The sequence below is a fragment of the Lathamus discolor genome, chromosome 11, assembly GCF_037157495.1.
Source record: "Lathamus discolor isolate bLatDis1 chromosome 11, bLatDis1.hap1, whole genome shotgun sequence".
In the NCBI taxonomy this organism is placed as follows: domain Eukaryota; kingdom Metazoa; phylum Chordata; class Aves; order Psittaciformes; family Psittacidae; genus Lathamus; species Lathamus discolor.
In genome coordinates this window covers 4,769,349-4,797,334 of record NC_088894.1, presented here as the reverse complement: position 1 = coordinate 4,797,334, position 27,986 = coordinate 4,769,349, and the positions used below count along the sequence as shown (strand labels likewise).

Below are 27,986 nucleotides of genomic sequence, written 5' to 3'. Positions count from 1 at the left end.
GGTCATACAAATCTCGAGGGTGTTTATTGTCAGGATAGAAATTTCTTTATATAAAAGAAGTGTTTAAGATCAGCACTACCCCGCTCTCAGAATGAAATATATATACACACACATGGATAGTTATGGAAAGAATTATTACCATTTTGCTATGTGACTAAAAAAACCAAACAAGATAACGACCAATTCCCAGACAATTCTGCCGAAACAGGGACGAGGGGATCTGCTTGATTCCTGCTGCCTGCTTCCCCATGGGTGCACACCCGGGTGCCACATGGGAGCTGCTCGGGCTGCATCCATCTCTGTGCACTGCCTGCAGCTATCCTGGCCCCAACACTTGGCGGCTCCCAGGGTACCATCACTGGAGGGGTTTTCTCCTCGCAAAGCTGCTTGCTGGGTGCTGAGGGCTGTGCAGGGGCTGGTTCATGCCCGTCGCTCTGGGAAAAGGCCGGGTGGCAACGCAGAATCATGGAATCAGCTGGGCTGGAAAAGACCTTTAAGATCATCAGGTCCAACCATCACCCCTGCACTGCCAAGGCCACCCATGGCACTGGGGGCCTCATCTACACGGTGTGTGAACACTTCCAGGGACGGTGACTCCAGCCCTGCCCTGGGCAGCCTGTTCCAACGCCTGAGCACCCTCCAGTGAAGAAATTGTTCCTCATGTCCAATCTAAACCCTCGTTCAAAGGCCAGCCTGCCCACGCAGTCACCCCACCTCATCCCAGAGCTACCAGCTCGGAGGACTGAGGCACTGACTGTGGCTGAACCCCTTGGCTTCACTGCAGGGGCTCTCGCTCAAGTTCTTTTTTTGGTTTGGTTTTTTTCTTAGGATTTTGGGGTTTTTAAATACTCTCCACATCCCCCCCAGGGGTTTTGTGGTACAAGAACAAACACTGATGCTTTACAATAACCTAGCAATAACAATGCCACGCAGCTACTGTACATCCCCGTGCCCCGTACGAGCGCTGCAGCCCTCTGTAAGGATCACTTCTTCTTGGCAATCTGCTTTTCCAAGTCTTCAAGTCTGGCTGTCATCTGAGCAAGTGAACATGCTAAGGAAACAGTGTGAGCAGGAAACAGTCCCCTTGAGGGACCCTAAGACTTTCCCCGTTCCCATTTATCCATCCCGCCCCATGTGCGGTCTGTCCCTGGGCTGCCCTGCGCCCCGGCAAGCCCAGGCATCATTCCAAAGGATATTTTTCTCGGTCAGGCTCTGCAGGATGGCCACGGTGTTCGTCTGGAACTGCACCAGCGCTTCGCACTCGCACGGGCTGCGGATCTCGGTCTCCCCTTTGCCTTCCTCTGTGACCACAAGGGTTTGGGTGCAGTCAGAGCCGCAGCCTCATGGTGCCCAGCTCTCCCCTGCTCCCGCACAGCTCCAGTCCCTTGTTCCTACAGCCACTCACTAGGGCAGGACCTGAGCCCATTTCCCCCTTTTCCCAGCCTCACTCCTTTTTGCCAGACTGCACCCCTGCCAGCCCAGGAAGCTCACTGCCAGGCATCACCGCGAGAGCATGGCGCAGCCTGGGCTCACCCCAGCCCCGTCCTGGGGTGCACGATGCAGGGTGACAGACACAGAAAGCACCCCACTGGCTCTGTGGGGAGAGGAGGGCTCCCCCGACTTGGAGCTGTGCCCCCGCGGGCACCCACCTGGGCAGATGTTGAGCTTGAAGTTCTCCACGAGGTGGGTCATGGTGGTGAAGTCTGCGGAGTAGGAGAAGTGTTGCTCCACGGGCTCGGAGGCGATTGCTCTCAGCTCCTCTTCCACAGCCTTACCAACACCCACAGCAAACATAACGATCCCTGCATGGCAAGGACAGATCCTGAGCACTGCGCTGGCCACCCCACATCCAGCAGCCCAAAGGGAGCAAAGCCAAGGATGCAGGATTTACACTGGGCTTCTCAAATACGCATCAGGAATTTAGGCAGGAAATGGCAGCACCGCTGTGGTGCAGGCTGCTGTGTAAAGGATGCTGATCAGAGCAGCCTGAACCATGGCAGAGGCACTTCTGCCCCCGCAGGCCTGGGTGATGTAGCACCCCAAGGCTGGATGCTGCAGCCTCCCCCAGAGCCCAGCTCCCTGAGGAACCACGCTGCGGCGCTCGAAGCACTGCAGTTTGGGGTTCTCCAGCACCTCGTACCTGACTCCTTTGCTCTCCTGGCCCATTCGGAGATGTCATCCTGGGAGCGCCCATCTGTGAAGACGAGCCCAATTCTGGGGACGTTGTGGGAGAGAGGCCTGGCACCTTCCAGCTCGGAGAAGCTGTGCTCCACCATGTGCTTGAGGGCAAGGCCCGTCATGGTGCCTTTCTCCATGTACTCCACCTCCATCACCGCCTTCTTGATCTCGTCCGCGCTGTGGTACTTGTTGAGGGGGAACTCGGTGCGGACGCGGCTGGAGTACTGCACCAGCCCCACGCGCGTGCCGTGCGGGGACACCTCCAGCAGGTCCACAATGCGGTTCACAAACTGCTTCACCAGCTCAAAGTTCTGGGGCCGGACACTCTTGGAACCATCAATCACCATCACCAGGTCGACATGTCCAGTCCCGCACTCTGGGGGCACAGGGTTAAGGTGAGCAGGGACGAGCCTGGCCATGGGCATCATCAGAGTGAAGGTGCCCAGAGCTAGGACTGGGCTTCAGGACACTGTGTGGACCCCCCGGGACTGCAGCCAACATGAGGCTGGGAATCAGGGCAAAGCATACCCGGGGTCTCAGCCCCAAAACCTCCACTGCCACCCCAGCATCCCCTAAAAGTCTTTCCTAGGTCCCTCTTTTCCTCAAAGCTCCTTTGGCATCTTCTGGGCCATGTCTCTGAGGACACAAGCCCGTATCCATCCCTGCAGCAGGCAGGGCGCTCCCCAAGCCCAGCCAGCTCTCCATCCTCTTCCAACCCAGCTCAAACTCCCGCTTAGACCCCCAGCTCAGTTTCAGGTAAGCCCTCTCCAGGAGCACAGAGCCCATATGAGGAGGATCCCAAGAGCCTCATCCCAGTACTCACTGCTGCACGCCTTGCCATCGGCCTGGAGCTGCTGGCCCTCAGGGCACACGCAGCGGTAGGAGCCCTCCATGCTCACACACTTGAACTCGCAGCCATGATCCACCCCATTGCAGAGGTCAGTGGCTGGAAGACAAGCCAAGGGCACAGGGTTATCCCCATTCAGGTCCAGGAACAGCCCTTTCCCTAGGGACTGGGCAGGACATAAGGGTATCTGCCATACACCGCAGGCTGTGCCCCACCGGGACGTACCTCTGCAGGACCTGCTGTCGGGCTGCAGCGTGAACCCGCTGCGGCAGCGGCAGTAGTGCCCGTTGGGGATGCTCACACACTCGTGCTGGCAGCTGTGGTTTCCGAAGCTGCAGTAATCGATCACTGGTGAGAGAAGGAGAGGGGTGGGCAGAAAGGGAAAGACAAGAGAAGGAGAGGGAGAGCAAGAAGCAAATGAAGAAGGGACGGGAAGGGGGGTGGCCACGTACTGGTGCAGCTCTTCTTGTTCTGGTGGAGGTAGTAACCTGCACGGCAGTGGCACGTGTACGACCCACGAACGCTGACGCACTGGTGTTGACAGCCGTGTCTCCCGTCTGCACACGCATCGATGACTGCAAGGAGCAGGACACCGTCACCCTCCTGCCCCAGCCTCCCTGGGGCAGCTGAGCAGGGCCAGCTCCAGGGCTTCACAGCAGCTCCCAGCACCATGAGACAAGAAGGCAAAGTGCCAGGGTGATGACCAGACCAGCTAATACAGCTTTGCCTTCGCCATGCAGGGCTAAACCACTGTGCACTCTGGTGGCTGCGATGTGCATCCTCCGGTACCCCCTGCCCAGAGCCCCCTCAGGCTGTGCCCACATGAGCCCCAAGTGGCCACCCCAGAGAGGTGACCAGGATTTAGCAATACTGAGTGTCCACGGTCATTACACACCCAGGAGGCAGCAGGCTCTGTGAACAGAGCACCCAGGCTGCTGCTGCCCTCCCTGGGTCTTGCGCTGCATTTCAGCTTCCCTCCATGAGATCTGTAACTACAAGCCCTCTACGAGAGTTAGGACAAAAGAAGGGTTTTTACAGGAACAGGTCTTTCCGTCCACGTTGAGCCTGTAGCCTGGGTTGCATTCACAGTAGAAGGAGCCAGGGGTGCTGATGCAGCTGTGCTGGCAGCCATGCTCCTGTCCCATGCACATGTCCACCCCTGCAAGACAGAGCAGGCATCAGAGCAGCCTGATTCACGGGGACCCCAGCTCTGCCATGTGCCCTGTCCCTGCAGCCGAATCCATTGGGATGACCCACACAACCCCAGTCCTCCCAGCCCCAGTATTCACCCACTGATTTCCAGTGCACAGACACGGACACTGTGCGCGGCAGGTTTCAGAACCACCTTGGCTTTTTTATCTACCTGAGTGCTAAATCAATGCTCAGTATTAGTTGACACTGATGACAGCTTGAGCTGAGTAAGCAAAAGCTTGAGCTCAGCTGGAACATACTGAAGGAGCCAGGTCTGTGTGTCCATGCAGCCAGGAAGGCAGTAGCTGGTGAGCCCTGGGCCCTCTGCTCCAGTGCACAAGGGCTCACCACAGCACTAACACAGCCCTGCACATGCTCCTTGCTAGAAAACACTGCCTGGAAAAGGCTGGCAGTTGCCTTCTGCCCTTCAGCAGATGCTGAAGCACATGAGCAAGGTCTTGCTGGCTTGCTGCAGTGACAGGGCTCTGACCCCAGCATGGCAGGAGACAGACAGGTCCCACCCTGCAAGCTCCTGACCAGCATCAGCACAGCCATGGTGAGAATCAGCCTCCTGGTTTATTAAACACCGATGTGCATGCAGCAGATGCCGTGCATGTGTCTGTGTAGGAGACCCTGTTAGGGCCACGTCAAAATGTACATAGGCTCTGGGATGTGTCAGCCATCCCCTTCATACCCAAGGAAACCAGCTCCACATTTCCTGCTCTTTAGTATTCCCATCACTGCCTAGCTTGGGGCAGAGCTACCACGCATGGGTGAAGAAAATCACTTGAATGCTTTCAAAGCTTTCTTTATGTCACCCCAGGAAAGGTGAGCAAGAGGAACAGCCACCTTGCTTTGGTATCCTTTGCTGTCCTGGCACCATGCTTCCCTGTCCATACTGCTCCCAGCAAGGGCAGCCACCCCAAACACCCCTCTGAAGGTCACCTTCTAGCCCAGGTGAGGAGCAGGCACCAGCACCATCCTCGCCCACCCCTGCAGCCACGGCTCTCACCCACCGCAGAGCTTGTCCTGGAACTGCTTCCCGAACTGCTGGATGAGCTCGAAGGACTCCACCAGGAAGACGTGCTCCTCCAGCGGCGGCGAGGCCATGGCGCGCAGCGAGTTCATGTCTGCCCGCTGGATGCCCACGGCGTAGATCTCAATGCCAGCGTTCCGGGCCTGGGTGGCCACCTCGGTGACACGGTCCTGGGGCCGCCCATCCGTCACGATGATGGCGATGCGGGGGATCTTCTTGTGCAGAGGGCGCGCGCCCTCCTGCGTGGTGAAGGCCACGTTCATGGCGTACTGGATGGCCAGCCCCGTCATGGTGCCCTGGGCCAGCGGGACGATGCTGTTGATGGCCTTCTCCATGTCCGCCCGCGTGAAGAAGGTCTTGAGGGAGAAGATGTTCTGCACCTGGCTGGAGTACTGGATCACCCCCACGCGTGTGGCGTTGGGGCCCACGTCCAGGCTGCTGATGATGTCCATCATGAACCGCCGCATGGTCTCGAACTCGAAGGGGCGCACGCTGCGGGAGCTGTCGATCACAAACACGATGTCCAGCGGACCTGTCCTGCACTTCAGGGCTGGAAGGGGGAAAAGAGACATTTCAGCCTCACAGCTGCCTGTGGAGAGCAGGGCTGGCAGCAGAGACACCCCTGTGGGGTGGCTTGAGGGGTGCTCAGTGGAAGGTGGAGAGGGCAGATCTGTGCAACCCCTACTGCCAAATAACCTCATGGAGGGTGCTGGCAGAGCGGAAGCAGGGATGACAGGCAGGAAGATAGATAGGCCCTGGCTGTGGGGAAATGGCAGCATCCCCTCCTCCCCAGTACCACCCCTTTAGCCAGACGCAGCTCCTGCTCCCTGCATTTCCACAGCCAGCAGCCCCAGAAGCTGCAGAAACACCTCTCTGTCAGCATCTACCCTGGCAAGGAATAAGCACAGGTTTAGGCAGCAGCATCTTTATCTCTGCAGCAAATCAGAGCATTAAACTGGAAACCAGACCAGTGCCTTGTGCTGTTCCCTGCAAGCTGCAGTCCCTGCCCCAGACCTCTGCACCACATGGGCTCCTACTTGCTCAAGTGGCAAGCGGGAACACACTGCTTTGGGCAATTCTGTTCCTCCCCACAGCTCCATCTGTCCCTGGGTTTTACTGCATTTTGCCGGTTTTTGCCTAAAACCAGGGCTTGTTTTGGTGATTTGTCTTTCATTTTTTAATGGCAGAAAAAGAGACAGTGAGAAGCACAGCTAAGGGCATGCACATGGCAGGGATCAAGCCAAAGAGCCTCTCTTGGACACACGGGTGCTACTTCCAGTGCAAACTTGGAGAGTATTTAGCAAGTGCAATGCCAATGAACATATTTTGCTTGGCTTGTGCATACCCAAACCTGGGAGAATTTGGCCCTAATGGTAAGCAAACACTTTGAGTCCCCTTGGGATGCTGCCCAGACCCAGGCTGTCATCTCAACTGCTCCGAAGGTCTCCAAGACATAGCCGCTCCTTTCTCCATTTGGTGCCTTCACTGTTTCTAAACCGGAATTGACTGGAATTGACTGGGTCTGGTGCTGGGGCCAGGCTCAAGCTCTTGCTCCCCTGGACAGCGCTGGGAATTTTGGGTCCCACGGATCCTCCATCCTGCCGGGGATGCCTCCAAAGAAGAGGCATCCAGTCCCCCCACCTCAAGCAGCAAGGGCTTCACTGTGCTTCTCTCTCCTCCAGGCACTCCCCACCAGCCAGAGCTCACCTGTGGGTTTTGGTCTGGCTTCCAGCATCGTCAGGAGAAGCAGGAGGAGCGGGACGATGGGCAGAAGCTTCATCACGGCTCTGTGAGACCACACGCTGCGGGGACTCACTGCGGGGAGAAGACAATGTGCAAAGAGTGCTGAGGGTGGGCCAAGCCACAGGGTGACATTCACCTGCGGTGGGTGTCCCAGGCAGTGCCAAAACCCCTCTGCAACAGCAGTTTTGACAGATCCATCCCCAAACGTCTCTGGACCCACGTGGGACTTTTCCCATTTACGGACTGGCAGCCTCAGCACAGCCAGATTTCATTACAGCAGTGACAATCTGCCAAAGGGTCTGATTTTCTGCTCTGGGTGGAGCTGGCCAAGCCTTATTTTCACTCGCAAACCAGGCGGATGGGATGTTCAGCCAAATACTTTGCACTGGCGGAGCGGCTGCTCTCCGCAGCCAGCCGGAGAGTGGGAAAGCTGCACCCGGGGATGCAGAGCACCTCCCGAAGCTCCCTTTGCACAGGAAGAGAAGCCACCAGAGGAAACACCAGCACAGACAAAACCTGCTCAGCAGCGGCTCAGCCACTGGCAAGGATCGTTTTTCCAAGCAGCTCCATAAATCTATTCTCTGCCTTTTCCAAACTACCTCTGGAGAGCAGAAGCCTCCGCAGGCACAGGGTGAAACAGTGCCTGTGCAGATGGGCTTCCACCCATTCCCCCCAGGCAGGGTGCTGGGTAAAGCATCGCTGCTCTCCTTCACATCACCTCAGGGGACCCCACCACTTTCACCAATATTTTGCGGCTCTCCGCACCCTGCTGGCTTTTCTGAGGGATGCTCTGCACCCCAACAGTGTTTGAGGTGGGATAGTTGAAGGAAAAGATGTTTAAATCAGCTACCCAAAACCTCAGTTTGTCACTTGTCTCCCTCCCTGCCCACCTCTGCGGTGCCTTTCCCTGCCCTTGCCCAGCTCCTGCAGGGACATGGATTTATTTGGTTTATTTTTATCACTTTTATCCAGCCCTGGTTGGAAACCCAAGGAGCTGGGGGTGGAAATGCCACAGGTAATGCAGCTTCCCCTGGGATACAGCAGCACCATGCCTGGGCACAGGTACTAGGAGGGTGCTTTTAGAAAACAAAAAGCACACGGAAATTCATTTTATCGGTAGTTATCAGCTGTGTTTACTCAGCCCCAGGAGGTCCCAGTTGTAATTCATCACCAGGGTTGCCATTTAATTGCTCACTGGCTACGTGCAGCCCTGAACCTCATGCATTTGATAGCAGGGACATTGATAATAGGTTTCACAGCTGCATCTTAAAATTGTCTCCAGACTCAGCGTTCACACCTGAAAAATGACACTGAGGAATCAGAAGGACAGAAAAGGGCTACAGGAGGGAAGTGGGATCCAGAAGCCTCAAAGGGAGAGACTCAGCCTCTTCCCAGGGAGTGTGAGCACCCAGCTCGGGACGTGGTGGCTCCTGCAGGACTATCAATGGAGAGACCAGTGAGATCACTCCGGTAGGATCACTCCGGTGGGATCACTCTGGGTTCTGGAGATGAGGGGAGGCTGCAGCCCAACAGGCATTTTCTAGGAAGCCACAGGGCTTTGTGGGCAGGAGTGCCTGGGTGTCTGTGCACCCTCACAAGAGCACCATGTGCAAGCAGAGGAGCAAACAGCCCCTCCTATCCCAGCTTTGTTTCCCTATTTAGCAGATTCTTTTCCTAGCAATTTTTGGGGGGCAGAAAGCACTCCCTAACCACTAAATATGCTGGGGAAAGCTATGCCACCTGTAATGCTTCTACAGCACTCTGTTCTCCAAGCCTCCCTGAAGTGGCAGGCTGGTATTGAGCCTGCATCTTGTAGCATCCAGATAGCTTCAAAGCCAGCCAGAGACAGGAATGAGGTTTTGGGCCAGAAACCAAGGAGAAAACCAGTTCAAGACTGATCTATTTTTAACAGCATCTCAGCTTTGGATGAAGTCTTGGCACTCCTCACGGCTGGAGGGGCTGATGCTGCCAGGACAGGGCAGGGCAGCTCAGCCATGCATTCAGCACCAGTCCCGGCAGCAGGGACTTAGGCTGGAACAGCACCCTGGTCCCCAGTTGAATGTAACGCCCAGCCCTGCCCCAGCAGCAAAGCTGGTGGGGATGGGGAAGCAAAAGCAATGGGACAGATGTCCCCAAGCATCTCTCCCACCATTCTGCACCAGACATTGTCCCTGCTACCCACTGTCCTCACTCCCCCTGCACTTGCATCCCTATGGAGCGGCTCCCCCACCCCGAGGGCTCCCACACTTCCCCCTGAACCTCCTGCTACCACGCAGGAGTGGGAGGGAGATGGGTGGGAAGCGACCGGCTGGCGGGCAGGTGCTGCAAGCAAGGCAAACACAGCACAGGCTGCAGCACCAGAGACCTTGAGATAACACTGAGCTATAAAGGAGAAAAGGTCCAGGCGGGGTGAGCGCTGCCCCACAGGGCTGGCTCAGCCGAACCCAAGCTGAGAGGGACACTTGGATCATCTCCTGACCTTTCTGAGCAACGCAAAGGGAAAACCAGCCATTGCTTGTCCCTGCTGAAGGAGATGCTCAGCTCATGCTCCAAAGAGGGTGACTGAGGGAAGAGCCACACGAAGGGTCAGCAATGACCCCAGCCTGCTCTTGGCTCTCCTCCTGATCTCGAGTAAGGAGGACATGGAGACGAATCCCCAGATGCAAACAGGTAAGCCAGCAATGCCCTCCCCAGGACCCTTCCCAGGGCACCTCCACCAGCACTGCCGCCCCCAGGGTGCTTGCATCCCTCCCGGCTCCGCCACTTGTCCGTCTGCTCTCCCTGCCAAATGCTGAGTCTCGGGAAAAACAGCCGCTTCGCTTCGGGTTTCAGCGTGGCCTCCTTGGCAGCTCCCTCCTGGCTACAGGTTAACAGAAACGCTCCCAATATTCCCCTTCTGGTTCATCCACGCAGGTTGGACTGGGTGCATCCTCCCTTGGGCAAGCCCAAAGGACAGGGCAGGGCAGGGAGCATCGCCCTACCCTCCTTACAGGGTTACAGGGGTGGGAGTTTTATAGATTGAACTGTAGAGGGGATGAAGCAGACGAGGAAAGAAGGAGTGAAAGGCTCAGGAGGTTGCAGTGCATTCACAGCCCAGGAAAAGCCCCAGCCATAGTGTCATTAGGAGTAAAGCAGGTTGTGGGCCACGGCTATGGAGTCATGAGCCCGGTCACAGGTACAAGATTTCATATATCTGGGCACATCAGCCTTTAGCTGTGACTTCTGTTTAGGGCAAAACCCACACAACTCCAGCCACAGGTCCTGCCTGAGCCTGGCAGACCTGTGGCACATTGTGGGAGCAGCAGCAGCAGCTCTGTCCTGGCTCCAGACCCTGTGAGAAGCAGGACAAGGGATCACCATGCATTGCAAGGAGTGGGGAACAGTCAGGAGCCTCCGACCAAGCACACTGTTACCCAACACGCCAAAGCCGGAGGGCTGTCCATGCAGCATGCCTGTGCATGGGAGGAGGCATGCACAGCGAGCCTGGGCATGCATGGCAGGGGTGCATGGCACTGAGGCCACCACTGCTACCAGCTAATAACACATATTCCTGTGCTCAAAACCCTGGCTGATGGCAGAGCAGCCCTAGACGTGATGTTCCTCAGGCGCACTCACCTCACTTTCCTCTCCACATACCCTGTTTTGCTTTGCAGGGCTTTTCTATGTGCAGACCCAACCAGACATTTTTGGCAGGGCATAATTCAACTCGCACATCAGTGTTATCTGATAAAAGTGTCAAAGAAAAGCCACAAATTGGCCCAGAAGCCTGGACACATTTCTTGCGTTTAGAACACCAGAGTCCTGCCAGGACAACAGCAGAAAGATAGCAAGAGCTGGCCTCAGGCTGGAGAATAGGGAGATGAGTTTTAATGTCCCCAGCAGGACAAATCACCGTTCAAATCCATGCCCGAGAGAAGCTGCCCCAAAAGTGCATGGAGAACCAAGGGAGAAAGACAGAAACACGAAGCAACCAGAGCTACTTGGAGAGATGCAAACAGCTTACATCAACCTGGAGGCATCTCCTGATAGCTGATTTTGCTGTGGAAACCCCTATGGGCTGCTGGCACATTGCCCATATATTTGCATGACCCTCAAGCTGTGCGAATGAATGAGGCCTGCGACAGCCCCAGAGCTGGATCCACCCTCTCCTGGAGGGTTACCCAGAGGTTGGTTTCCTTCAGCACTATCCACAATCTCAAGGTGCTCCCTGCCTGCAGGTTTATGGCTCTCAGCGGTGCCTCTGCTGCCCATGACATGTATTCAGTGCCATTTTACAGGCAGCGTTGACCTTGCACTCCATCACAGCTCCACCATCTCAGTGCTCATCCTCCACAGCAGCTGGGTGACGAGCTGCAAATCCCATGAGAGCAATGACAGCAGCGCAGTTTTCAGAGCAAGGAAGAGGCAGGGAGCACAAGCACTCCAAAACCAGGGAAATGGCCTGGATTTCCAGCCCAAAAGGTTTTTCTCCCCCATTTTAAGGACTGATGTGTCCTTGGTTCTCCCCAGACACACGTGTGGGAGAACAAGAGCAGACTCTTTCCAGGACATTGCAGTACTCTCTGGTTACAACGCTACGGCAGCTTTGCCGGGCCAAGTGCCACCTGGAAGTACACGTTGTTTGAAAACCAAGGTTGTATTTCTCAAACAGCTCATCGTGGCTCCAAACCCAACAGGAGTGAATCGGCTGTAACAAGAAGACCTTGCTGGATGCAGAAGGACTACTCTTTCTCTCTCTTTGCCCCCACTCCAAAAGCCAATTCCCTGTTTTATGGGCCCCACTCCTGCACTCACTAGGCTTAGCATGGTCACAGGGAGGGCAGGAGGAAGACAGGTTTCTTGTCCAGGTCTATTTGCAGGCTAAGAGACATCTTCGTCTCACAGCTCATGGACCTAACATCATACACGTTCTGAGTGGCTTATACTATGAGATGACATCTGAAGCCCCCTTGGGAAAGAAATGCTGGGTGTGCCAATAGACAGAGCTCTAGGTATTGTCCACAACAGCACATGAGGTCTTTCTCTGCCATCAATCTGTCTCTAAAAGATCCCTCAATGCTCTGCATCTCAGCTAGGAAGAAAGCCTCTTGCCCAGCCACCCTCTGCACTGAAACACACTGTACCTGGGCTGCTGTGGCCACAGCTGGCAGGAATAAATGTCGTATTCATTTGCAAATTAAACGTGGCCTTTTGAAGCACGTGTATAGTCAGCCAGCTCCCCTTGTTCAACTCATGTCAAGAGATGCCTTCTGTTTCAGAACTGCCGCTGGCATTTCCCTATTCCTCTCTGTCCTTCTGCAGACCTTTGGCTGCACATGTCCTGAGCTGCATGGTGCGCAAACTCACCCTGCTCCTAACTGGTATCTTAAGCAAAACTGGAGGGATATTGGATACTGAGATGTTGATGAAGAGTGGTCAGCAGGGCAAAGACCCACCTTTACTGACTCGCTTCAATAAGCAAATGTTTTTCTGCAAACAGGCCCCTGGAGGACAGCTGAACAGGGCCAAGAGACTTCAAACTTTGGAGGGAATGAGGTCCGGGCCATCCAACAGCTGAGGCAGCATTCCATTGCCCGAGTTCTTGTTCTGGGAGGAAGGTGTTAGAGAGCTTTTTTTTTCCCCCTAGAAATATGCATATTCAACCACAAAGGAAAGAGAAACAGCCCAGAGCAGCTCCTGGGCTGGTGCAGTTTGTCAGCTGAGCTCCTGATGCAGCAAAGCTGGTACCCCTAAGCAGTAAGATTGATACTTACCAGCAGGATGTCCAGTTCCCAAATCCACTGGGACCAATATCCCCAGCTGACCTCCGGTAAGCTTACATGGCACAGACAACCACAGAAAGCCTGCTATTTCAGCCTCACAACCATAGATTCATTGCCTGACCTCCTTCTCTAAATCTTTATATCATATTTCTCACTCTGGAGACGTGACTCAATGTGTTGGCATAAGAAAACACGCCAGGAGAATATTCTTGTGCCTCTCCCTTTTATCCTACCCATCCTGCTATGTGTTCAACTGAAATAGCAGAAAGTGAGAAGCATCTGGTGGCTGCAGAAAAGCACGCAGAGACTTTTCTGCCCTCCTCAAGACAGAAAAGCAAGCTGGTTGAATTCTTTGGCTAGATACTTGTCACAGGAAGAACCACAGAAGCAGCATGGGAAACTGCTCCCACTTCACTGCTGCCACATCCCTCTGACAGTGGGACAGCCAGAGAACCGCTGTCACAGGGCTGGAATGCTGTCACCCCATGGGCGATGCACCACAGAACTTCCACCAGCATCGCAATGGGCTGCGGTCTCACTTCCACCCATGCTGAAGGGCTGGTGCCTTGGGGAGCTTTGTGCCTTGGCATCTGTGTGTCAGCCTGGCCTTGTCAGCATGCTCAGACACTGCACGGAACCCTCCTGCAAGACCTCCAAGGGGCCTTAAAGCAGCATTTGTGCCCATGGCTGAGGACCTCTGCTGTTAACAGATATACTCCTACCGATTCCTGCTATAGACCATGGACTCCTACGGGTCCGCAGACTACAGCTCAAAGGCTCCTGAACTTGTATACTGGCAATCAACCAGTGAAGCAGCATGACACAGCCCAGACACAGGAAGGCTGAAGTCTGGAGAGGAACTGAGTTACTGACACCTCTCTGCAAGAGGCCACAGCTGATCCTGATATATTTCCTTGATAGGCATCAGAGGGACCAGGTTAGCAATAGATTAATGTGTGCAACTAAGGGCTTGCAAGGTAAGAGATCAGATGTTTGCAGACAAAGATGCAGGCAGAAAGTTCCTAGGGAAGATGGATCCAGCCTCCAGTAACAAACACCAGGAAGGACAAGCTGTCTGAGAACCAGAAAAGCTTCCAGACACGGGATCAAGCACTGCAGCCTGGGGGCATCCCACATGGAAACACTGCCATAGCTGTGCATCAGCCTCTGGAGTTTCCTGAGCATGTGCCAACACCCTCCCCTGCTTTAGCAGGGCTGGTTTTAAACCCTTTATATTTAGCCAGGACAGGAAAGGGAACTAAAGGCTCCTAAATGCTAAAAAGGTTATTCGATACCTAAATGTAGATGCGTGCTGCAGGTATCTACTGAGGGGTGACCCCTGCTAGTCTGCAGGAGGTAACAGCAAAAGTCCAGGTCTCTGCAGCAGGCTGCTCAATGGAGTCCTTATGGCAGCTGTGTGAGATCCCTCCCAGTGGAGCCCAAGTGATCAATTTGCTTCTGTTTGGCCCAAAAGTGGAGCAAACACGGTTACCAAGAGGTAATGAGAAGTGGCAGGAGCCGCTCAGGCTCCTGGCATGGCTGGAGGAGACGCATGGGACATCTGGCACAGGAGGGACGGACTGATCTGGGGCAGTAGCTGGGCTTTACGAGTTTCTTTATAAGCACCGCTCCATCTTTTGGGGGTTCTTCTCCCCTGTGTTTTTTCTAGGTCTCGTTTCTTCACTCACAGCGCGTCTGCAGTTCCCGTGTGCGTGTAGATACAAACACTACTTCTAACACTACTTACTTCCCCCTCCGTGTTTCAGCGCTATTCATGGAGCATTTGTAAATGGCATTTTATGAGCACGGCAGGCACAGGGCTCCACAGCGAACAAAGGGGCCCCTATTGGAAACTTTAAAGATGTTTAAACAAAGGCTTCTCTTGAAAACCTTTAACCCCTAATGCCAACCTCAAGGGAAATGCTATGTTATGAGCAATGGGAGCACAAACATCCTCTGTGACCGCAGAGCGCCTACAGCGGGCTGCCTTGCTGGCTACGTCTTCTGTTTACTACTGTGGCCAGCAAGGGTAGCTCCCGGGCCCAGCTTGTACCAATCAAGTGGAATTTCTTTAATTCTTCAAGAAATAATGAAATTACGACTTCCCCCAAAAAATCAACAACAGCTTTTTTCCCAGTGGGATGCAGCAATTCCCTGCCTGCTCCAATGGAAAGTGTTGGTTTACTACAAACACCAAGAACTCTCACATGCTTTCCGGATGGGAATCTGTATTTCAGATGAGGCCCAATTTATCCATACCCTGGTGGCAAATATCAGGGCTGAGATCTGAGAGCAGATTTCCCCCCCGCACACACTTTTTGCCGATATCAAATGCCGATCTAATGAATCCTTGCAGAGATCACAAGAATCTGCTTGTGAAAAGCAGTTTCTACTTGTTACTGAGGGCCTGCACGCTCACTGCCTCTGATTAATTGCTCCTGTGCTTGGAGCAATTTACTATCAAATCTTTACTCTCAAGAGATGCTACAGAGGGTCCCACAGGGACCTCATCATGTATCTGCTCAGCTCCACTTATCTCGGACGGCTGCGTGCGAGCACAAATACGATGAGTGCAGAATAATCTGATTTTCCAAACAAGTTTTCCCATGTAATTGCTTGGAACAAAAGTGCCCAAAGCTAATTTTTCCCTGGGAGATGGTTGGAATTACAAGGCAAAGGTGGGTGATTGCTTGTGCAAACATATTTATGAGTATGCACAGCCCCAATTTTCCAGTCGTGCAGAAACAGCGCATAGCAAACTGAGGGCGCTCTTTCAAGCTTATCTTCCTGCAGGATCTCATCTCCTATGGCTCAGTTCGCCTTGCCCAGGTGTACCAGACATTATTCTCTGCTAAAAGAGATCCTCAGTTGTATAAGCAGAAACCTGCCCAACAGCTAGGCAAAAGGTGAGCAGAGCAGAAAGACAGTGGAGAAGTTTACATCCTCTGCACCGGCCCCCGGCTCAGAGCAGGATATGATCAGAGAGGGGTATGATCAGAGCCGGGTACCAGGATCTCCCGCTGCCCACCGAGATGCTCACTTGGGGCTCAGGGGCACAGGGCCACACCGACAGGAGCTCGGGGGGCTCCAGCCCCAGTTTCGGGGCAAAAGCCTGTTTCAAAGGCTCTGCTTTCCCCCCCACCTCAGCTTTGCTCGCTGCTCTTCACGCCCAGGACCACCAGCCCCGCTCCACGGACAAGTCCCCGCAGAGGGACCAACCCCCGCTGCCGTGCTCGGCGCTGCGCACCGAGACGGGGCCACCCTCACCCTCCTCCTCCTGCTGCCCTCTCCTTCCCTCCCCGCAGGGCCGGCGGCACCCGCGGAGCCCCTCACTCACCCGTGCCGGCCGCGGAGCCGCTCCCCGCCGCGCTGCTGGGTCAGGTACGGCGGGCGCGGTGCGGGGCGCGGAGCTGCGCGGTGCGGGGCGCGGCGGCAGCAGCAGCGGTGGGAGGCGGCGGGGCCCCGCGCGGCATTTAACGGGGCGGGGGGAGCGGGGGGGGGCGGCGGGGCGGGTCCCGGGGCTGCGCTGGGGGGGGGTCGGTGTCTGTTCAGCCGCCTGCCCCGGCGGGGGGGGGGTCCCGTGGGCGAGCGGAGCTGCGCGCAGGTGGAAGCGGAGACCGGCGGAGCTGCGCGGCAGGATCGGCGCGGAGCTGAGCACGGACGGGTTAATGCCAGCCCGTACGGGGGAGCTTAGCGGCCAGCGAGAGCCCCGGTTACTGCCTTTATCTTTTCTTCCCCCTCCTCCTTCATTTTCTACTTTTTCTTTTTATTTTTCCTTTTTTTTTTTTTTTTGGTTTATTTTCTTTTTTCTTCCCCCTTAATGGTTTTTTGTTTCCTTTATTTTCATTTTTTTCTTTTTTCTTTCCTTTATTTTCCTTTATTTTTTCTTTATTCTCGGTTTTCTTTATTTTCTTTTTCCTTTTTTTTTTTCTTTCCTCTTCCCCTGCTGTGGGAATGCACCCAGGAGTCTCACAAACTTACCAGCTCCTGCGAAAACGAGAGTCCAAGCTTAATATCCATTTGACCTCCCATGCCCTGGGATTTTAGGAGCCTCTGCAGGTAGTGGCTGCAGTGTGGGGATGTGGGGTTTGAACCAGAGCTCGCAGAGCTGTAGAGCTTCGTGTTGAGATTCCAGCAAGCAGGTCAAGTGATGGGCTCTGTAATAAAGGGCTCTGTAGTGATGGAGATCAGCAGCAGAAACTTCTTAGACAGCCAGGAATAGACCTTCCCAGCCCTGCACATCTCAGCACTTGGATCAGTCTAGTAGTGGTAGGAACCACCTTTTGTGCTTTACACGACTGAGTTTTCCCTTTGTCTTTGCACTAACACCAATGGCTACATGAGGAAGAGAGAAAGAAAATCTGAACCCACAATTATCAGTGTTTTCTAGCAGATGAGGCAATACTGTGCTATCCAAATTGGGTGTTTGGTGCTGGGACAGGAGCAGGGCAGTGGGAACATGCCCAGGGTGACCACCCCAGCTGGCCCCCTGTCCCCTGCAGAGCTCAGCACCGCAGGGATTTTGTGCTTCCTGGTCTCAGCTGGTGTTTGCTGTTGGTGTGGTCGACAAATCCCCCAAGCCCAGAAAAGGCTGAATTTCACTTGTGTGTGCAGTGAGGGAAATACAGGATTTATAAATACCCGTGCATATACAAGGGCTTGTGGGTTGAGTTGGTCTGGATTAAAGGAGGTATTGAAAAATGAGGGAAGCCAGAAACTGCAGGCTTCTCATTACTGTGATTTCTAATGGCTTTTCCTTTTGCATAAACATTGCATTGACTCTGTACCCAAGAGCACTGCAGGCACTTTCTCCCCTGCTCTGTACAAAATATAACCTAGACCTCTAAAATGGATATTTTTTTATTAGGATGTTTGGTTTCCCCAAGCTGAGGAAAGAACAGTTGCCCTCGGTGGCAGCAGGCACCCAGCAAGCAGTAGGCACCCAGCAAGCAGCAGGCAGCTGTGTCCTGAGGAAGGCCAATGGCAGCTCCTTTGTGAGGGACAAGCAGCAAATCAGTCTCTGCACTTGAATTCAGTGTTCACTGTGCCTGAGGACACTGTTACCATGAGTCAAAGTTCTTGTATAAGGAGCTGATGTGAAGACCCAGTTTCTAAACAATACCTGTCGGGACTGTAGTCTGATCTCCTGAGCTGGTACTTTCACTCCCAGGGGACTGAAACAATCGGATGCCGTCATCTGCAGGCTGAGCTGGTGAACGCTTGTGAGCAGTAGAGGGTGGTTTGCTTCTCCTGGTGCCCATGAAGTGTTTTTCTGCTCCCGTGGTTGCCCAAGGGTGCACACAGAGGATGTTGTAGGACTTCCCAGCCTGGGGCTAGCAAAGACCCATGGGTGCCCTGGGGTCTCTCCCATCTGCAACACCAGGACAGAGCTGCCGCAGAGATGCACCTCAAAGTGCGCTCACGCCCTCTCCTGAGACATCATCCTGACCTAAAGCAAGGGAAAAGTGGTGGTGAGTGATGCCAGGCTGAGCAGGGCGGGGGAAAGACTTAAAAACTCAGTGTAGGAGAAAAGTGGTGGTTCCCCCTTTGCTCCCCCCTGTTTCCACATAATGCCTAACTGTGTACAAGAGCAACCGAGTCCCAGCTGAGACCTTGGGCTCTGAAAAGGAGGCTTTTAGAATGAGCTCAAGGAGCCCAGCCCATGCAGTGCTGCTAACATGACACTGAACTAACACTGCACTACAATCAAAGCATTTTAATAATTTAATATAATAAATTATATTAAGGAAGGAGTGAATAATTCCCTGTAACTCTGAGGAGGCTGGAGGTGCCAGAAGGAGCCAAGTGGGTATATTGAGCTACTTTAGCAATAGCCCTTTGACTCTCTCTGAAAGTAAATTTAAACCAGATGATGGATGCTGGGTGGTCACCTCTATGGGCAGAATGGCGAGTACTGTTCAGAAGTGCGTCACTGAAACGGTTTAGCCCCCAGATTTGGGAGGCAATGGCTGCAGAGAACAGGCAAAGAAAAGAAAACCAAGTTCCTAGGTAGTCATTTCTCCAGCTAGGCACCCAGCCTGAAGAACTATGATCTGTTTACCTGCCTTTGGCATGCACGTTCCCACTTTGAGCAGTAAATAGCATGTGGATAATTATTCCAGAAGGCTCTTCAATAAGCTCTGGGCAGAAACCCACGTGCCTCTGGTATTACGTGCGGATGCAAGGAGCAGTGATAGCTGCACAAGCCTGGCCCTGCCCCGAGCCAGTGCCGCGGGAGGCTCTGCGGAGCAGGCTTTGCTGCTGGCCATGCTGTCAGCACACGTCTTAATCCACAGGTTTTGGCAGTTTGCTCCTGAACACTCCCTGCCTCTGCCTGGCCTTGGTGCCGGGCTGTTCCTTACTCTGCTGATGGGTAGCTAGGAGCTCCCAGCAGCTCCGCAGGGATTGGAGCTTTCCAGGCAGACCCCAAGCCACACGGATGGATGATGGTGGCGGACACTGACAGGGGTGGGGCCTGTCCCCACAACTGAAACATGAGCAAGGGCCCGAAGTGCTGCTCCTCATTTTGCACTAAGTAATGGTGAGTCTCACCAGGAAAAAATCCCCACACCCAGCCTGGTTTTCCCCTGCTCTGTGCCCGTTGACCCTGACAAACTGAGGGCAAAATGCGATTGAACACAGCCAGCAAGGTTTAGTACCCATTTTTCACTGTGTTGCACTGATGTAAAAGAATATGCAGTGTCTGGCCAACGGACAGCCTGTTCCTCGATCCACTTCCACATTTATCCTGATCATAATCAGTAGTTACATTAAAAAAAAAGTGAGTACTTTTGCAGAGAGACTCCCAAATGGTGCTTTCAGATGAAGGAGAAAGCAGCAAAGGCTGATCAAAGCTGAAATCACATCATTGCTTGGCAACGATGAGTGAGACAGCTGCAGATGGCCATTATGGAAGAAGATCAAATAACTTTCTGATGGGATTCCTTGGCTGTGCAAAGGTATAAACCCTTCAGTAAGCAGAAAAGTGGGAGTGAAGCTTTTCAGCAAGACTGAGTAACCCACCCTGAAGTGAGCACTGGTGGGATAGCGTTGGTAAAGTTCAGCTTCAGCATGCCAGAGCAGGAGTGTCCCAGCCCCGTGATGGAGGAGTGGAGGGAACAGATCTATCCTCTGATGGGAGCGGGTAAAAGCAATCTGAAGGTCTTTGTGAGATCTGTTAGGGGTGCTCTGAGTGCCTATCTGGAAAAGTTGCTCCTTCTGCCTTGCCATGAGTGCCGACTGGGGTGAGCTGTGGCTGAGCTCAGAGCCATAGCACTGGGCTCCAAGAGGAGCTCGGCTGCAGCACATGCTCTGCAGTCAGGAACAGGCTTGCCATGGCCATAAAACATTCATTTCCCAGACACAGAGCAGCAGCTAATGCTGTGGGTGACACTGGCACCAGCTGTAAATCTGATTTTGGCAGAGCTCCATTGATTTATGCGTGCTGGTGATCCAGCTAACACGTCTGGGGTAAAGAATTGAGAACAAGGAGGGCAGGAAATTATATCACCCATCTAATAACTGAACCCAGCAGTGATGGGAAAATCTGTGAAGTGCAAAGTGCCAGGTCCCAGCGGGACTACCCAGAGGAGACACTGGGTAAATATTTGCTTGTACGTGAGATGTGTTTGTCTCCCACTTACAAAGAGGAGAGCATCAGCTCCATCCGCAACGTGGGAAAGCTGGAAGTGATGTATGTTTAGCATGAATTGTAACACGGGTCCTAGGAGCTGCCCAGGGCACAGCCTTTATAAAATGCACGTGTTGCACTGGGAAGAGCAGAGTTGGCAGGTGAACTCTTCTCAAAGGCTTTTTGCAGTGACTGCTGCTGCTTCTCTCCCTGGGAGCTTGCTCTGGCCTCTGGGCCCAACAGGGTCTCACCACCACCTTGCCTTGGGTGCCTGGCAGGACCAGATCTGTCTCTCTTCACACATCTGATTGTTTAAGCCCTCAATTGTTTGCCATTTCTAGTCCATTTAAGAGGAAGAGAGACTGGTTTTAATGGGGATGCTCCATTGCGTACCTCTTGCAAGATTATCCCTGGGCTGGCCATGGCTGATGCCCCCCATCACTCACCACTTCTCCTCTGAGCGATTCTCCAGTGCTGCACACAGAGAAACACAGATCTGTTGTCCAAATACCAGCAGGCACAGACACCCCTTTGCAGCAAGTCAAGGGAGCTCAGCGCACGAGAGAGGTGAACTCGGGCTTAAGTCCAGACCTTTTCAAAACCAGCCCCACTGGGTCCGCTTTCTTGAGTGTGCCCAGCTACCACATCCCGAACACTGGTAGATGTGCGAAGGAGGGGCTTGCAGCACTTCTTCCTTTGCTTCTGGTTTCCTGTTACCCAACCAAAGGTACTCAAGGGGTTGAGGGGCTCATGATCCCTCCCTTCTTACGCCCCAGTTCTTGCAGACATGTCCCACGTGGCAGAGCAGTGGGACCCATGGGCTTCGACCAACCTCACCACTCTCTAGCCAGTTAACGCCCAACCTACTAAGTTAACAGAGTTAAATACCTGGTGCATGGGAACTCCTTCTAGTTAATAGAGCGGAAACAATCAGCAAAACCACCTACTTTGTCAGCCTTGGAGAAAAACGCAGCTATTTTCACCCAGCAGCCCTTGCTGAAGCCAACAAGCAGCTCCTCCTTGCCTGACAGCTCCCCAGCTGCACTCACGGCTCAGCAGCGGCATTGCCCAACTCACCAAAAAGCCACACAGCAACAAGCACATCAGGTGGAAAACCAAATTAATGATCGACTTGAGCACTGCCACCACTGTGAGGGACTGGAAGCCTTGGAAGTGCGTGTTCGTGTGCTATTAACATAGCATGTTGGATGGAAAACTGATGGAGAAGTGTTATGGTTTAAGGACAAGCAGTTATTCAGTTATCCAAACTTGTTATTTTTCAATGCCAGTCCTGGTCTTAGAGCAGCTGAGCTCCAGTGTTTTCCAATGAGAAAACTTTTCCACCTTCTGGCTGTACATAGAGGGAGCTCCAAGCACAGGGCTGGTAGGGCAAGGCGAGGAGCCCCGTTCCGGTGTTACAGTGCTGGGGTACCACTGTCTCGTAGATCCAACCCCTACCAAACCAACCTGCTTCGAGATGGCGTGCGGAGGTACCTGCAGCTGCCAGCGGACCAGACAGTGCTGATACTGCATGCCAAAGTCGCACAGAAGTCATACGGCAATGAGAAAAGGTGGGACATTATTCCAGCTTCTCCTATAGCCACTTCCAAACCAGCTGCCTACAGCTCAATGTCAACCTAGCCAGATTCCTCTGATCTAAGCAAATGATTTGACACATCCCCTCCCCATCCACTCACAACCTCTTTGCATTCAAACCCATTATTCAGTCTTACTGAACGACACAAGAAGGATTTTAATCCCCAACTGCATCCATGCTGGTGAGACCTTCCTTGCAGTCAGGTTCCTCTCATGAAGCACCGGAGATCAGAAATCTGAAGTAAAAGAAGGGAAGATACGATTTGAGTCTTACCCATCAAGAATGCAATTACGAAGATGAAGGGGAGGGAAGGTTCATGTTTTAAGTGCTCTGGAAAACTTGCCTTAAAATCCAGAGGGCCACAGCAGGGACTGGGGCGTTCCCATCAATGCCCACGGCCTCCAAAAAGCTGCTATTTTTGTAAATCCTGCCCACGCTGCAAAAACACCTTGAGGTTCTGGCTTGGATCTCCCAAATCTCTGCTCCTGGGCAGTGACGTCAGACTGTGGCACTGCAATATAATTAATTCTCCATTAATCCTTGGGATATAAATAAACCCCCGTCATTACTGAGTGTGAAGCAGTTCTGAGGCACCAAGCTCTACCGCTAAGGTATAACCCACCCAGGCCCCAGGAGACAGCTCTAGGCTGAGCTGGCTGTGCCTACAAAGTGTTCACCCCTTCCAGTGCCCTGATGATCCATAGGTAAATGTTTTAGTTCAGGACTGGGTCTTCCAGCCGGGAGGGAAGCCCCTGTGTTGCTTCTCCTCTGGGACAGCCTCTTTCTCCTGCTCCTGGAGAGCAAGGGATGAGCATGAAAATCAACGCCAGGTCTAGAGAAGGAGAGGAAACCAGCACAGAGCTGCCAGCGTAAAGTTTAATGGTACTGGTGCTGTTTTCCTTCATGGTGTGAATCAGGGGCCCATGCTGTGGGTGACTTATTTAAATAAACCCATACCCAGGACTTTAGGGCTCTGCAACATTCAACCAACCCCCTGCCCTGGTGTTTTCTGTGCTAGTGCTTTACCCAGTGTCAACAGGAGATGAATTTGCACCATTCACACAAGTGTAAAGACAGTGGAAACCCAAATAAAACACAGGAAAATAGGTTTCCAAAACGCTAGCTATAGATTTATTTGCGTTGGGCTCTGAATCTAGCTGTGAATGCAAACTCTGTTCCCAACTGGCCAAAACTCCCTCCTGGCAGAGGCAGGGGGCCTGATCCTTTCTTGGCTCAGGGCATGGGGGGCCAGGGTACCCTGTCCTCCCCCGTGGGGGCTGTCCCATGGCCTGCAGCCAGTGCAGGGCAGAGGGGCTGAGACAACTGCTGCAGCAGAGCCCGGTTCCCCCCACCCCAGCCCTTTGCTGTAGCATCGCATACCTCCCAGGGCACAGGCCTGTTCCTGATGCTGGTCTCCGCTCTCGCAGCCATCCCACTGACCCCAAGGAGCTTTTCTGGGTAAGAAAATGCCCTCTTGTCTCCGCAGGTTTTTCTGCCCCCCACCTTGTGTTTACCTGAGCGGGCCAGGATGGAAGTTAAAGCAGGAGCAGATGAAAGGTAAGCACTGGGCAGCAGCCCTGGACCTCTCCTCCCTCAAGGCTGAGCCCTCTGTGGTCCAGACCTGGTGAAGATTGGACCCTGGACCTGGGCCACCCACCACACCAGGAGGAAGCAAGCCCATGCCTATGCAGGTTCTGGGGAGTGTTTCTCCCAATCTCTTCCAGCCAGGGACCCAGGAGATGCAGGCTTTCGGGTGTGCGGGTACATGGGGCTGGACAGCATGGGCAGCAGCCTGATGGAGACACAGAAGCTCAGCTTTGAGGAGCAGCCGGATGCAAAGGTAAGACCCTCTGCTCCCTGGGGCTGTAGGGACACCGCTCATGCAGGGGCTGGGCTGTCCCCAGCATCATCCCACACCCTGGGATGTCACATTGTCCCCTTCCTTGGGATGTCGCAGTCCTTCCTTCCTAGCCATCACTCCCAGCTCCTGCTCTGCCACCCTGTTGCATGCAGCAACCCAAGCAGCCGGGCAGGCTCCCACACCTTCAAAGAGCCCGGTCTCTGAGCTCCATCTTTGCAGGTCGACAGCCCTGTGGCAGGCGAGCTGCCAGAGGTTGCACAGCTCCCTCAGCACTGGGACTTTCTCCCAGTGAGCAGCACTGATGCTTATCACAAAATGGAAACCCAGGGTTTCATTTGCAGATAAACAGCCAGAAACCCACCCCCCACTGACAGATCCCAAAGTTCAAGAGCTTCAGCAGAGCTCTGGCATCTTTTGATAGAGTAAAAAATAGAAGGAAAAGCATTATCTGGGGTCCCTGAAGAGCGCGGGGTCTGAGTCGGGCCAGAAACCTTACAAAAAGAGCCTTTGTCTGCAGTGCTTGCATTGCTGCTAAAGCACAGTGTATCAGCCAGGACAGGGGGGGAAACCATAAACCCAGGGTTATTTCTCATGTTATGTGGGATAAATCACACGTGAACATTCATTTCCATGAGGAATTCTCTGCCCCCAGTGTAAATAAAGCCTCTGCCGATCCGCAGCTCTTCATTCCACCTGTAATAACATCTCCGATCGTTTCCCCCTTTAAATGAACCCAGGGCTCTTTGAAAGGGCACTATTATGCCCTTGCGGGGTGGTGAGGAGGGTGAGGAAGGCTGGCAGGGCTGGGCTGGAGCTGCCAGCAGCCCCTGTCTGCCCTTGGCAGGGATTTGGCTGTGCGAAGGCGCTTTACATCTCGGATGCGGACAAGCGCAAGCATTTCCGCCTGGTCCTGAAGCTCTTCTTCAGCAACGGGCAGGAGATTGGCACCTTCCACAGCAAACTGATCAAGGTCATCTCCAAGCCCTCACAGAAGAAGCAGTCGCTGAAGAACACAGACCGTGCGTATGGGGCTGGCTCTGCAGGGAGGAAGGTGTGAGCGCAGGGTGGGATGCAGTCCAAGCGCTCACAGCCTGGCTCTGGAGTGGTCCAGGTTGAATCCAAAGCCCATGGAAACCCCCAAAAGAGGATGTATCTGGGATATTGATGTCTCCTTTCCAAACAGTTCACCCACCACCATGTGTAACGAATGCACTGGTGCCAGCATGCTCCCCACACCTTTGAAAAGCCAGCAGGGCTGGCACTCACATACAGAGAAGGGCAGCTGGGGAGGATGCTGGCTCCGGCCAGGCTGGGGGCACCAGTAACGAGGGCTTGTCCTCCCCATAGCTGAAGCACAGACCTGGCAACCACTAACCCAGCCACCTCTCCCCGCAGTCTGCATTTCCCCAGGCTCCAAAGTCTCCCTCTTCAACCGCCTGCGCTCCCAGACCGTCAGCACCCGCTACCTCTCTGTCGAGGGGGGAGCCTTCATCGCCAGTGCCAGGCAGTGGGCAGCCTTCACCCTCCACCTGGGTAAGGAGCCTCATGGGGCTGCTGACACCAGCAATGCCCAGGGCTGCCTCACTCGCACCCTGGCTCTTCCATGCTGCAAAGTCAGTTCCTGGGAGCAAAAGGGGTGGGAATTAACCTAGGGATGTGGGAACCTGGCTCAGGTCTCACCTCTGCCCAACGTTCCTGATGGGTCTCTGGAGCTGGTAGCTGTTTCCCACTGGCTTTGAGCGTAGGCATCATGCCCTGAGGGCACATGGGCTGTGACAGGGTCAGCATGAGCTGTGTTGGTCTGGAAGTTCATCAATCCAAGCAAGTAACTTGGCTGGAAGAGGCCAGGGCCCAGCAGCATCCCTGCCTCCAGTGATGTCCCTGTGAGGTACCACATCCCAGTTGCACTCTTCTGTGCTGAGGTCCCAGAGAGCAGCGGCCTCTCCAAGCAGTGAGCACCTGCAGAGGGGAGAAAGCAGTAAGAAAGCACCAGCATAGCACACAGCAAGGCAGCCCAGGTTAACCTGCTCCCCTGTACAGGGCAGTGACTGCCTCTCTTCTTCCCCACAGCCAATGAGCACTGCACCCGGAGCGAGTTCCCCCTGCGGGAAGGGTACATCCGCTACGGCTCCGTGGTCCAGCTGGTCTGCACTGCCACTGGCATCACCCTGCCACCCCTGGTAAGCCTCCACCCCTGCGGGTGTCAGGTACAAGGACCTGGCTGCTCTGAGCATCGGGTACCATCCCAGGGATGCTGCTGCTGCCCACAGATCATCCGGAAGGTGATGAAGCAGTATGCCATGCTGGACGTGGACGAGCCCATCTCCCAGCTCCACAAATGCGCCTTCCAGTTCCAGGGCAGCGACCGCATGTACCTGTGTCTCTCCACAGAGAAAGTGATCCAGTTCCAGGTACAGCGGCGTGAGGAGGGGATGAGGACCCCTGCAGTGTTCCCTGTCCTCTCTCCAAGCTCCTCTGTGCTGCTGCTGGCTGGGGAACATGTCACCAGGAGGGGTCTTCCAGCAAAGGGGGTTTGCATCCAAATTAAGGTTGGAATCGCTGACCAGAGCCATTTGCCTCTGGGTTGCCTGCTTCAGCGGGACATTGTCACCAAGGTCTTTGCAAAGGCATCATGATCCCCATTTCCTAGTGAGGGAAGCAGTCGATTGCTGGAACTGAGACACCAGAGGCAGAACCCCAGCCCCGGTCCCCACTGCAGTGTGGTGCTGTGAACTCTCCACAGGCATCTCCCTGCCCAAAGGAAGCCAACCGGGAGCTGCTGAATGATGGCTCCTGCTGGACCATCATCGGCACCGAGACAGTGGAGTACACGTTCAGTGAGAGCCTGGCCTGCATCCGTGAGCCCGTCAGCCCTGTGCCGCTCATCACTGCCCTGCAGGTAGGCACAGCACCAGCCACAGGTCACCCCACCTCTCCATCACCTGCTTCCTAAACCCTTGCAGTTGACATCTCCCAGTTTTGGGATGCTGTGGGACTGCTGCAGTGGGGACATGATGCGCAGCAGGGATGGGATGCGCAGGCAGAGCATCCTGTGGGAGAAGCAGTCTGGATCATTCCACCATGTAACACACTGCTGTGCACTCTGCCCGTCACAGCTCACGGGTGGCGGGGACGTGGCCATGCTGGAGGTGCAGGGGGAGTATTTCCACGCACACCTCAAGGTCTGGTTTGGAGATGTAGAAGCAGAGACGATGTACAGGTAACACGGCCGGGGAGCAGGGCAGGGACTGGCAGCCGGGTTTGGGCTGTGCTGGCAGCTCTGGGAGGGACCTGGCTGCTGACCTTGGGGACAAGGGCACTTGCACTGCTTGTTCTGCGAGACCAAGCACGGGAATTGCAAGGAGAGGCAGGGATGAGTCTGGCTGGTGCCTGCTCTCTGCCCTGGCTGCAGTCAGGATAGTGATGGGGGGATGACAGCGACCTCAGGGGGCTGCAAGTGACCAAGTGACCTTGGCAGAGCAGCACAAAACAGTAGGGAGGAAAGGGGAAATGAGCTGGAGGCTTCACAATGAGCTCAGGCTGGAGGAGACTTGCGGACACTCACTGCCAGCCGCTCCTGCGGGGGACTCTCCTTATTTAACACACATTTTCCTCTCCTGCACTGTCCCAGGAGCCCCAAGTCCCTCATGTGTGTTGTCCCTGATGTCTCTGCCTTCGGCAGTGACTGGAGGTGGCTGCGATACCCCATCACGGTCCCACTCCTGCTGATCAGGGACGATGGCCTCATCTACTCCAGCTCCTTCACCTTCACCTACACCCCAGAGCAGAGCTTCATCCCAGGGCAGCAGGTCCTCTCAGACGTCCCGCAGGACTCAGACAGATTACTTGACAGCATCCATCAGGAGTTCACCAGGACCAACTTCCACCTCTTCATGCAGAGCTAAGCAAGCTGGGCAGGCAGACGCTTGGCCTGGGAAGGGGAAGCAGGCTTGAGCCATGCTGGGGTTCTCCATCCAGGGCTCGGGGTGGCCCCACCAAAGGGTCCTCCCCATGCATCAAACACCCACCATGTTCCTGTGATTTGTTGACTTGTTTCTTCTTCATGGTAGCATCTCACCCTGCAGAGATCTTGCATGACAGCATCAATAAATCAGGCTTGAAGGACTCTTTACAGATTCAA

The 27,986-nt window shown here is 54.3% G+C and overlaps 2 protein-coding genes across 6 annotated transcripts; one reads left to right on the top strand and one right to left on the bottom strand.

Moving 5' to 3' along the window:
- Window positions 1-13: 13 nt before the first annotated feature.
- MATN4 (matrilin 4) lies at window positions 14-16,188 on the bottom strand. Its single transcript, XM_065691370.1, has 11 exons — window positions 16,095-16,188; window positions 6,960-7,067; window positions 5,233-5,802; window positions 4,062-4,184; window positions 3,478-3,600; window positions 3,251-3,373; window positions 3,002-3,124; window positions 2,141-2,554; window positions 1,650-1,802; window positions 1,197-1,301; window positions 14-1,042 (listed from the first exon to the last, which is right to left on the bottom strand). The coding sequence occupies exons 2-11, from the start codon at window positions 7,030-7,032 to the stop codon at window positions 984-986; spliced, it is 1,866 nt and encodes a 621-aa protein (XP_065547442.1). The 5' UTR covers window positions 7,033-7,067; window positions 16,095-16,188; the 3' UTR covers window positions 14-983.
- On the top strand, window positions 9,295-27,965 carry RBPJL (recombination signal binding protein for immunoglobulin kappa J region like). Of its 5 annotated transcripts, none has more exons than XM_065691374.1 (12): window positions 9,295-9,665; window positions 16,063-16,138; window positions 21,833-21,958; window positions 23,471-23,541; window positions 23,709-23,824; window positions 24,690-24,864; window positions 25,241-25,378; window positions 25,916-26,025; window positions 26,116-26,256; window positions 26,589-26,744; window positions 26,962-27,065; window positions 27,477-27,965. In XM_065691374.1, the coding sequence occupies exons 1-12, from the start codon at window positions 9,638-9,640 to the stop codon at window positions 27,748-27,750; spliced, it is 1,515 nt and encodes a 504-aa protein (XP_065547446.1). In that variant the 5' UTR covers window positions 9,295-9,637; the 3' UTR covers window positions 27,751-27,965. The 5 variants fall into 5 exon arrangements, with proteins under 5 accessions (XP_065547446.1, XP_065547445.1, XP_065547444.1 ...); XM_065691373.1 differs by having other exon boundaries at window positions 26,565-26,744; XM_065691372.1 differs by having other exon boundaries at window positions 25,193-25,378.
- The last annotated feature ends 21 nt before the right edge of the window (window positions 27,966-27,986 follow it).